Genomic DNA, 11,977 nt, shown 5'->3' on the forward strand with positions numbered 1-11,977 from the left:
TGTAATTTTAAATGTAATTCAAAAATCTCAGACAAGGGAGGGGTTGGGGGAAATATTGTTTCAAACTTGATTAAGGTGTGAGAACCTTAAGGGGCCATAACCTTTTCATTTTGAGGCCAAATTTCAGAACAAGCTCAAGTTTGTGATTGAAATAGTGAGTAGGGTTATTTACATATGAATAATAAACCAATTGATTATATTAATACAAAACCTATGAAGTCAGGGGAAATAAATTCTGAACTAAGGCTGCATTAGCAACAACTACATTAATGTTGAAATCACCTACTATTATGACTTAGGAAACTGAGTTACACAAAAAATGTGAGAATTCTGATGAAATAAAAAATTTCGATCGTGTTCTTGAATGCAACATTTCAATCTATCAGTAGTGTTCATACTTATGGAATATACATCAACTGGTAAACACAGCTCCTTCTTCCTCATTAATTTTCACTAATAAGTTTTGCTGAGTTAGAAAAGTGTTTTCATGCAATGAAGCAGTTTGACCTTATTAGGCGCGAAAACCATGTTTTGCATGTGTGTGTGTGTGTGTGTGTTTGTGTGTGTGTATTTTGTTAATGTTATTCTAGCTTTTAGCAGCAGCTGCATTAACTCTGGGAAAAGAGAAGTTTTTGGAGGTAAACTATGACCTCCAACATATCCACCAGGATAAATTAGTTTTATTGTCTTTTATGCATCATTTGGAATTGATCTGATTTGATGTCTGTTGAATGTCCTGTGAGAAGCCAAACTCATGCAGCCTTATCATAGTAAATATTATTAACCAAAGTTTCAGTATGTGTCCCACTTCCCATCCACTTGGATTCAGAAGCCTGTGCAGTTGTAGCACTCTGGTGAGCTAACATTGGCACATCCCAGCTCCTTTTATGCATGCAATTATAAATGCTGCTAGGGTTCTTGTAATTATTTTCCATGCAGACGTAGAACTGGTGACTAAGGCCATTTATGTCATTAGTCTTCAAAACCATCACTGACTGGCACAAAGCAGGGGTGCTTTGAGGTTCTTGAGAGGTGCTATTTGAAGTGTGAGTGTGGCCCGGAGCATTGGTAAAACGGTGGCAGGGAGCCAGCGCCAGTTGATTTGCTCAGTAACAATACGGCCATTCAGGGTCAACGTCAGCTGATTTCATGTACTATTTATTGGACCCTGGTGCCGGGTGAAAAGCTGGAGAAACCTGTATTTCAAAAAAAATTAATATAATTTGAAATTTAATTAATTTTTAATGGACACTTTACAAGAAAGTCTTGCAATGATATTCAGCTAGCGGAAGGTCATGAAAGGACACTTTGATTTTGGAAATTGAGACATTTTAATGGCGGTTTACCACAATGGGACTGTTCTAAAGTAGAAACCATAAGAAAACAAATCATTTGAACGCATTTTGGGGATAATGACATCTGCTAATCCACATAAAAGCACACTCATTCTGAAATCCATCGGTCTATGGTGATGATTTACCCCCTATGACAGCCTCCAGCCCTGCACAGTTCCCACCTGCCTAGGGGAATGATTTATGATTGTCTGTGCTGAAAATAGTTTCACCACTAGTAGCTTACATTAAATGGAACCCAAATCAAGTATTCTGGGAAATCATGTCAAATGTTGTAATGATGCTCATTTCAATAGCCAATAATATCATTAAACACAAAAATAATTTAAAATATCACATAAAATTGTTTCAGCTTATACATTCAGAACTTTTTACTATTCAACTAGCAGCCTGTGTAAATTATATAATAAATACTAAGTTATAATAACTGCTCCCTTTCGACCTGATTCTCTTTTTCTCTTCCTGGGTCAGGGTTACACAAATGCACGCACACAAACACACACACACAGACAAAATGTTGTCACGCAAATTGACAGCTTGAAAGCGTGTTCGTTTTTGTTTGTGTTGTGTGTTTTTTTTGCAGCAAAAAGCTAAAGGCTGATTGAGAATATCATCAAAACATTATTTTTACAATTTAGGCAGAGTGAGTTAGTTTGTCATGAATCTGGTTGAACTCTTATAAATGTATTGATTGTCTCAGAAAACGTTTGAAAGAGTAGATATATGTATTAGAATGTACCAAAACATCAGATTCTAGGCTAGGGTCATGCCCCCAGACCCCCTAGCAGCCTTTTCTCACCTTTTTTGTTAGTCAATATCCTTTTGGATAAAAAACCTTGTATCAATGACTCGTGGAAGGTATCCTTTTGCATATCGGTATAAAGCCTTGTTAAAGCCTCCTTCTTACAGCTTTCCTAATTATTTATACGGACTGGTTGCTGTCAGGAATGATTATAATCATATCAGTTTGGTCCATGTGGTAAGAGTAATTAGCAGCTATCAGTTGACAGATATTCAGTGTGGCCCATAAACCCCCAGTGGTTTTCCTGACTGATTTAACAGGGGTTTGCTGTCACCTACTGGTCATATTTTCATCCTGTGATTCTCATTCGTTTTCATCATATAAATGGTAAATAATTTTGTATTTATATAGCGCTTTTCTAGTCATGATGACCACTCAAAGCTGTTTACAGTACAGTTAGGGTTAGGGTTAGCAGCACTTTGTTGTTCTATGGGGGGCAGTTCGGGGTTCAGCATCTTGCCCACGGACACGTCGGCAAGCCTCTGTAAGACATGTAATATATTTAATATTTGGAACATTTTGCTGTGGTGTTCATAAGTGTGTGCAAAGGAGCAGCATAAGCAACAAATCCTACTTCATAAAACAATGCATGATGCTAAAACCTAAGATAAAAAATAAGTATTAACAATTAGGGTAAAAATATTGAATAAAGTTCTGCAAGCTCTATAATGGTCAATTAGGTTTGAGATCCTGCCTCTCTCTCTCTCTCTCTCTCTCCCTCTCTCTTTCTGACAAATGTGATTTATCTTAGTGGTTTATGCGTGCTTATTTACTGTACATGTACCTGTTTCTTATTTTTGCCTGCCCTGTTTTGTCCCTCTGATTTTGTACTGTTGGTTGGCTATGGGATAACCTGGTTTTGATTTGGACTGTCTTTGACATTTGGCTTAGTAACTCTACCTGCTCCTGCCTTGTGTTTACATAGTGCTGTTCTAGTCTTGATGACCATGACTCTACAACTCACATTTACCCACTCACCTACACATTCATACCGCACTTCTCTATGCTCGCAGTTTTTCTTTCACACACCATTCAGACACTGACTGCACAGCTGTTTGGTCAACCAAGGGCTGAAATCCAAGACAAGAAGTGAAAGAATGTCAATTTAGTTTTATTAGTTTAATGTTATGGTCTCTTGCACAGTAAAGATAGGAGGAGCTAACCACCCTAACCAGCTCAGCAAGTTTGAGTTGACCATCTTTTTGAAAAGTAACAGGAAGTAACAAACTAAAAGCTCCCCCTTGTGGCTGGCTATAGTGGCTACAGGTCATAAGTCCTGCATCCTTCATAAAAGTGACACTAAAAACTCAAAGTACTCTTCAAATAAAGTTTCTCCAAAGGTGTGTGTTATTTAGATGTATTCGTTATTTGCCACTATAAACACACTCTGACCTCCTCAAGCTTTTATTTTGTTACTACTTCCTGTTACCGGCATTTGAATTTGCATATTAGTTAAATATTTACTTTCACCCGAAACATTTAGATTTAACATTTAGATTAAAATGTAACATTTAGATTAAAACATAACATTTAGATTTAACATTTAGATTTAGATTTAACATTTAGATTTAACATTTAGATTTAAATGTAACATTTAGATATAGCATTTAGATTTAACTTTTAAGTGTAACATTTAACATTTGGATTTAAATACTTAAAATATCTCTAAGTTGACAAATATTGTTGTAAATGTGCAAAAAAGTGACTCCCAAAAATTCACACCAGTTTTTTAAACATGGTTTGAAGCTAAATGTGACAAAATGTTGCTGTTATTTTCAGCGTGAGCTGCTTTACAAACGGCACCCCATAGTCACCACAGAAGCAGTGTGGAGGCATTTCCCTTTTTTTCTGTTGTTTCTCTACCTTTGAAGAGGAGGTCACCGTTGACTTCAATTGTATTGTATTTGGCTGCAACACTGTTTACCCCTGAAACTCCATAAGTGTTTTGTGGACTCAAATACTTCACCCACCCCTCCATCGGCATAGTGGTAAGTAGATAATGAGTGAATCTTAATTGCGGGTGAACTATCCCTTGAATGTCCAACTGCGATGTAAAAAAAGACAACTTATTTAGTCAGAGCACCTGCCACCTTGTTTATAATTTAACCTACTCCAGATCAGGTTAGCCGTTCAGTATAAGTTGCCGTGGTGAATTAAGGTCCCGATAAGAAATGAACGAGCTTCGTAGGACCGGAAACCCCGAAATTGACCTGAATTTACCTCGATAAGCACAAGTCTGTCTTCGTTAAGTAACAGGGATGTGTGAAAACAGAGTTGAGCGTTTTTGACTTTACATCTCTCGCAAAAAAATGCTCTCGATTGCCCCACAGCCTTGCGCAAACCCGGAAAAACACTACCCACGTGTTGTGAACATGTGGACATGTGGCTGTGCAAGGAAGAGAAGGTCAGAAACAGTTTCGACTTCAAAATAAAACACAGGACTGTGCTGGTGTAAATCTTTATGGTTATATCAAGATACTTACATTTTATATCTTGCTTCTCGTTTAACAATTATGTTATGCTTACTCATTTACAATGTGATATGAATTGAAATCCGTTCACATTACGTTTTGACTGTAGTCATAATGCTCGACCAGGCCTTTATTTTGAAGTTTGACAGCGGATGAGGTCTGTTGAACAAGTTCCTGAGTTCCACTGGTTGTTTGCGGTTCTTCTTCAATAACTAACACGGGTAATTTGATCAACCTACTACTCATTGTACTTACACACTTTCTGTGGAGTTTGTTGGATTTAAATAGTCCTGGTTCAGACCGACTGGAGGCTGTCGAGGATATGCCTCACATTAGATATAACGCTGTTAGCCTCGGTTAGCTCCTCAGCTAAGCAGCCGAGTGATGCTAGCCTACATATCAATGGATAGTTTTCCAGAGTTTACCGTGAGATCAGACTCTGGAAATAAGAAGATGCAGACATTTTCACACTTGTGCTTGAAGTAACTTGTTTCAGTCTAATAATGATACTAGTGAAACTACACCAGGACAAATGCTACACATCCAGCAGATACATTCATGTGAAGTCCTGTTGTGTCTTTGGTTGTATATATGGGCCTTCACTAGTACAGAACAGGATTAGGTTCACTTTAAAGATAATCCAGGAACCTCTATCTTTTCCAAAAAACTGTTTGTGTGACGCTAACATTCTGCAAAGATATACTATACACTGCACTTTATTTTTGTTTCAACTCTTGCTTGCTCACTTATTATTCTAAGAAATCTCCATTTAAGTGTTCAGGTAAACACATACTTAAATCATATGCTGTGACAACACTAATTATCTACTGTTTTAAAGGATTTATTTGAGATGGAAGAAAAACCAGTTAACGTCTGTCCTGGTGGACAGATGTTACCTGATCCGGGTGGACAGATGTTACCTCATCCTGGTGGACAGATGGTAACTGGTCCTGGTGAACATATGGTACCTGGTCCTGGTGAACAGATTGTACCTGGTCCTGGTGAACAGATGGTACCATCACACCAGGAGCAGGAAGAGATGGAGGTTACTGTGACAACACAATTAGAGAATCTGATTGTGACTGCTGACAGTGCAGACCTGTCATCAAATACACCAACCCTTCCAGAGGAAAAAACGGTCTCCACAGCAGCAGCTGCACTTTCTGTAAACAGTGTGTGTAAGACAGAAGAGAGTGATGAAGATGATGACTCAGACGATTCAGACAGGTATTTACACACACACAACGCATACACACACACACGACAATGTCGGCAACATCTGCAATTTTTATTATAAAGCACATTTCATTTGAAGAAACTCAATGTGCTACATATATTGCATACATCAAATGCACCACACATCCATTAACCAATTAGACATACAACATAGCACTCAAAACTCACAGTCAAATGACACGATTACATAGCAGCTGATCAGGAATCATGAATCATAAATGGGCAGACAGAAAATCAGGCAAAGGCCTGAGAGAGCAGAACTGTTTTAAATTTGCTTCTGAAGGTGGACCTCAGTTCAGCAGGCAGCTTGTTCCAAAAGCAGCACCTGCTGATCTGAGAGGCCTGACCGGGTTTTATCCAGTGACACACATACACAACATTATGATAAATGGCTTCTTATTGCAACTTTCTACCTTAATGTGCTAGGTACCATAATTTTTACAAAGCGGGGCCTTATGTCCTCTTTATGTTTGAAGCCAGACAAGCTATCATACAAGTAATCTTTGACCATCCTCACACATTACTGTATATGCCACATTATGTATATTATATTATATCTGTACAGGAGAATAGTGCCTGTCTAAATTCCACAGATACTCCCTTCTCTCTCAGCAGTACCAAAGGTCAGGTTATAGATAAATGGCCAACCAACACTACATTGTGGTGTCTAGGTTGAGGAACTTTCATATCTAACTCAGATGCTCTAGACAGAGAGGCACCGTCTTTAACTCTCACTAACTCTAACTCTTTTACGTGTTTTATCAGTGGCAAGACGTTAGGAAACAATGTGATCTAGGAATGCATGCTTTAGGCTTTACTATCCAATAGAGAGTGACAGCAATTCTAGCCTTTCACGGATGTGCTGTTAGAATGGGTGATGCAAGTAGGGGAAGATATATGTGGATGTTGCGGGAGACATCTTCAGACTTGAAGGTGGCAACTTTTCATGTTACTCTGTTGAGGTTTGTTTATTGTTCCAGCTTCTGGTCTCCTTGATGCATAAAGTCTACATTAAAATCTTCTGCATAAAACATCAGTTGCTGCCTGAGTTTTCCTTTCACCAGCTTCCAGAAAACCTCCATAACACAACTTACTCTGATGCTCTCCTTCTCCCTTACACAGCGACAGCTCTACCTCCTCATCGTCCTCTTCCTCGTCTTCCTCCTCTTCTGCTCCTTCTGCCCCTGTACTTGAGGATGACGATGAGGGTTTCAGCCAACCACCTCCCATTAAAACCAGAGACGAAGTCTTGCTCGAGGTTAGTCTAGGATCACAACTGTCAGTTTGCTTCTTTGTTGTTAATATTTTGGAGTCTCATGAAATATTATTACTTAATAGGTTTGTAACGGTACAAAAACATTTTGAGGTCATGGTTCGGTACGTTTTCGGGACAGTAGAAACAAGTATCAGAAAACTTATTTTTTAATTTCTTTTTATTAACCCCGGTTAACTGAGAAGACTATGGTTGTGTCTTTCTTACCTAAATACATTTTAGAAAGGAAAATAACAAAATAACAATTCACTCAAATAACTTAATAGATAACTAAATACCTAACTACATTTTGATAATGATCGTTCTTATATACATGTCTTTTTTTTTTCTTACTTCAAAATAATTACCTGCCACCACATAGTTTGCAGAGGGTTTGGTACCAACCAGTTGTGGAGAGCATTCTCACGCTAGGGACAAAGGTTTTTAAAAGGCTGGCATGATGTGACTTAAATGATGAGGGAGGGTCTTCACACTCCTGTTTGTCTGCAGCCACTATGACCATGAGCTTACAGCACATTCGGTCCTTTGCTTAGGTTGCCCCTCAGAATTTGAGACCCACAGCACACAAATAAGTTTCACACGTGGACTCACTGCATTGAATACCATATTACAGCAGCGGAAACAACCCCAACTTTGGCAACCCTGACTGTCTCCTTCCCACACCCATGTCAACTGTGTACATTTGTTATGCCAGGTGATAGTTTGTTGCATCCATTTGGTTTATTGTTTTGCCTTGTTTAACCCATAGTTAACATCGTCGGAGCACAGGATAAGATTTTGTGTGTGTGTGTAGGAGCTGCCGGCAGTAGAAGAAGTGTGTGTATCCTTACCAGAGGATGCAGAACTGCAGCCTGTAGGAACAGTCTCCAGCATTTTACAGCAGCTTGGTAAACACACGCACATACACACACAGCAGTTTTTTGAGCTAAGGCATTTAGTCGGTCAGCCCTCATGTAATCTGCCCTTTCTGTCTTTGCAGTGATCGTCCAGTCTCTGAGAGACACACCTGCTCTAACTGATGACAGCATCATCTTTACATCTGATAGGATTGCTGTTGGCAAGGTGGGGGGTCCAGGAGTTCCCTGGCTGTGTGTTAGACCAACTCTGCTTTTGTCCACTCTCTTTTTCTTTATGTGTGTGTATGTCTGTGTGTATAAAGAAGGGTTATACGTTTTCTGTTTTTGTTTGGTTTTAACATGTCAGTAATGTTGTGTTGTTTGCGTGTGTGCTCTCAGGTGTTTGAGGTGTTTGGTCCAGTCTCCAGTCCACTGTATGTTCTACGGTTGAACTCAGTGGAGCAGGTAAACAGCAAGGGGCTGAAGGAGGGACTGACTGTTTATTATGCACCAGCCATCAAAGAATACACAGGATACGTCCTTACAAGGCAGCTTACTCTGTAAGTCAACACACATGCATACATACATAGACAGCATAGAGCACTGTAAAGTCAGAAAGTGTGGCCATGTTGTAGTGAAAATGCTTTTCCTTCAGTTTTAAGGGTTCTGATGCATCTTGGAAGAATGATCAAGAACCACCACAAGAGGTAAGCATAGAGAACTCTAAACATGTCAGGTGGAGCATGTGAGACACTGTAGAATTAAACAAAGCCATCTGCTGTTCAACGGAGGAAAGTGGCCTCTATAGAAATCTCTAAGATCTCTCAACTCAAAGTGGGAATCATAAGGTGTTTTTGTTGTAATGGTTTTGGTCCTGCTTTTATTAAGGTTTGCATTGTTGCAATTCGAGGATGCTGAAGATGTACCTGGACTTGAGCAATCCCTTATATATCCAGAGGAGAGTTGTACCAGGTTCGCTCCTGTCTGGAGTTAGCATAACACAAAGTTAGATCTGACAACCTTTTTAAAACTATGGGCCTGCACAGATGATCATGATGATCACTCTAGTGGACAGTCAGCAGGACCTTGTCCAGAACAGCTTAATTTTTTTTCAAAGTTGCTTAGCAACTGTAAACCGCAAAAGTGGATAAAATCAAAAATGTCCTACCGAAGATGAGACCAACTAATCATTTGGTATCGTCCACTGCATGGTTGACCCTCCACCGGTCATTGGTTCAGGTTTGGGTCCGATCAGGATAAACTCTGTTCTACAGAACTGGCTGTATCTACCAAGAGATGAAGGAGGACCGTCAGCAAGGACAGCTCAAAATTTACGAAGTAGTGGGTATTTGAGTGGGACATGATACCAATGGATGTCATCACTTTAGAGAGCATAGAAAAAAATGGAAAGAAATGAAAAAAAACTCCCTAGTGCTTGGACTTTAAATCCTAACATTAGTTAAATATCAATTGACCAGATTTAGGGTTGCCACAGTTGTTGGTGTTACCGGTAAAACATGCTGTTCAGGCACACACAGATTACATAACACCCTCTCTGTTTCTTTTTTAAATGAATAAAAAGCATTGGGCTTTTATGAGTCATCAATTAAAATTTTTTGTAAAAGTGCATCATAAAAATTTATGGTGCAGTTCCATGACAAAGAGGTTTGCGGTAAAAAATTAACAACAATTTAGCGTGGGTTTGTGTGTGCGTGGCAAAGGGCACAATGCATTAAATTTAGTCGTAAAAATAAATCTCTTTCTCTGTGTCTGTCTCTCTCCCTCTCCAGGCTTTAGACTTCAGTGATGATGAGAAAGAGAAGGAGGCAAAGAGGAAAGGGAAAAACCGAAAGAGGCGGGATAACAACAATCCAGGTACTGACAGATGTACCATGTCTGTATATGTTCTGTTTGTAACCACTGACAAACGCTTTGTCTTACTTTTTCTTTCACCTCTTTTTCATTTAGCAGATAATCCTGTCCATGGTACCCTGAGCACCTTGCTGCAGCAGCAGCAGCAGCAGCAGCAGCAGCAGCAGCAGCAGCACCACCAGCAGCCTCACCACCAGCAGCATCACCACCAGCAGCATCATCACCACCAGCAGCACCAGCCGCGTGACACCAGGGGTTTCCCACCAAGACATGCAGGGCTTTCATTCAGGCACCAGAACCCAAGGAACAAACAGCCACAATTCAGACATACACACCCATCACACAGACACACAGATGTGCCTCCAATGTACCTTCCACCCCCCTGCCCTTACCCTCTTCCACCTCCTCACCACTTCCCCCCTCCCAGCTTCCCTCTCTACCCTCCTCCTCCTCCGTCCTTCTTCAATCCATCTTTTTCTTCTCCCCACTGGTCACCAAACTCTCTCCCCTTCTCTGACCTCCCTCCTCCTCCCCCACCTCCTCCTCCACCTCAGTAACCACTCTGTATACACTCTTTGCACACATCAGAGAAATACCTGTTTGCAGACCGCACTGGGACAAATTACCAACATGTATCAATCACTGGCTGCGTATGAACAGTTTATATTCGGCTTGTTTTTTTTTATTCTTCTTTCAAATATTTTTTTACATTTCAGTCATTTCATGTTTTCGCTTAAGGCTTAAGACGTGTTCACTATCAAAACCCCTGGGAGAGCAGCAGAGTAAATGTAAATGTGACATTACACTTTAGAGGCAGCTGTCAAATGACAGCTCAGAAACACACATATATACTGTAGTACTGAAGAGGCTTTTTGAAGTCAAGCTTCAGTCTCATGTTCTCACCACCAATTACAACTCAAGACTCAAAAGGCCCCTTAGTTCAACTTCATAGATATTTTGAGAAATTCACGCTATTTTTTTCTTCTCTAACTATGTTTTACTGTGTAAAACAAGTTAAATATAATGTGGAAAATGCTGAATGTCTCAGTCTGTGGCTTCTCAATATAGCTCTATTGAAATAGAGGAAAACTGTGCAAAAAGAGCCCGTTGCTAGAGAAATTAACGAGTTCATCTTACACCTGTAAATGGAAACATGAGAAAATAACTTAGAAAAAAGAGGCAGTCTGCAACTTTAGGTCCATATGTGTGAATGCAGCTATTCTTAATGTTCATGCCAGTCTGAAGTCGACTCAACTTTAAAAAGGTTTGAATGAACTTACAGCGACATCTCACTCAGTATTTGTATTACGCTTATATGTACACACTTCATTTGGTTTTCAGTTGTTTTTAATTATGTTTTTGATTTATTTATAACATAGACTTTTTGTTTTGGTTTCTTTGTGATTTGAAAAAAACAGTTACCCTTTAGTCAAGTCGAACGTTTTTTCTTTAGTCAAGATGTAAACAAAGGATACATCTTCAGTTCCACGAATGGAGGAATGATAGTCTGTGTATTGCAGTCCAGTTCTTTTTATATATTCTGTATATATAAACTGTTGAGGAGTCATTTCAGCTTTCTTTTGTGTTGACAGACTTTACACCTTTTCACAAGGCTGGATATGAGCTCTGAAGTCACTTGTTTGATGGATTCCTTTTTCTTTTTTTTTATTCATTGTAAATTCAACATTTGGACCATTTGTAGAACCTCATCAAATAAATGTCTTGTGCAAAATCTTGTGTAATTTTTTTTATGTAAAACCTAAATCTTGAAGCTATTTCTTCTACTGAAACACCCTGTCCCACCTAAGATGAAATGTTGGCCATGATGTGGTTTGAAATGCAAGTTTAATCAAGTCTTCAGTTGTTTCATAGTTCATAGTTAAAACAATCCGAGATATAGAAAAGAGGAGTAGGTGAAAGACAGAGAGACAGACAGAGATACATAGATAGCTTGTACTCCTAGTTGCAGATTTTTTGGGGGGCTTAGACCCATTGACCCTTGAGACCCCCCAAAAGCCTCAACAGCTAAATTCGTGCGGGTCTCTCAAAAAAACTTTGGCAAAATGTCTTTTAGGTAGGCAGGGTTTCTGCTACATTCATTCTGCAGTTGCGGCCCATCTCTGCCTAAGGATAAG

At 39.4% G+C, this 11,977-nt stretch overlaps 1 protein-coding gene across 3 annotated transcripts; it reads left to right on the forward strand.

The window, feature by feature from the left end:
• The first annotated feature begins 4,095 nt into the window (after positions 1 to 4,095).
• LOC133023341 (H/ACA ribonucleoprotein complex non-core subunit NAF1-like) lies at positions 4,096 to 11,574 on the forward strand. 3 transcript variants are annotated; one of them, XM_061090364.1, is made up of 9 exons: positions 4,096 to 4,142; positions 5,464 to 5,852; positions 6,984 to 7,119; positions 7,928 to 8,021; positions 8,114 to 8,196; positions 8,370 to 8,530; positions 8,626 to 8,677; positions 9,761 to 9,845; positions 9,939 to 11,574. In XM_061090364.1, the coding sequence occupies exons 2-9, from the start codon at positions 5,476 to 5,478 to the stop codon at positions 10,397 to 10,399; spliced, it is 1,449 nt and encodes a 482-aa protein (XP_060946347.1). In that variant the 5' UTR covers positions 4,096 to 4,142; positions 5,464 to 5,475; the 3' UTR covers positions 10,400 to 11,574. The 3 variants fall into 3 exon arrangements, with proteins under 3 accessions (XP_060946347.1, XP_060946340.1, XP_060946355.1); XM_061090357.1 differs by lacking the exon at positions 4,096 to 4,142 and adding an exon at positions 4,795 to 4,846; XM_061090372.1 differs by lacking the exon at positions 4,096 to 4,142 and adding an exon at positions 4,795 to 4,846 and having other exon boundaries at positions 9,942 to 11,574.
• Positions 11,575 to 11,977: the final 403 nt, after the last annotated feature.

The sequence above is a fragment of the Limanda limanda genome, chromosome 2 (genome assembly GCF_963576545.1).
Source record: "Limanda limanda chromosome 2, fLimLim1.1, whole genome shotgun sequence".
Taxonomy (NCBI): domain Eukaryota; kingdom Metazoa; phylum Chordata; class Actinopteri; order Pleuronectiformes; family Pleuronectidae; genus Limanda; species Limanda limanda.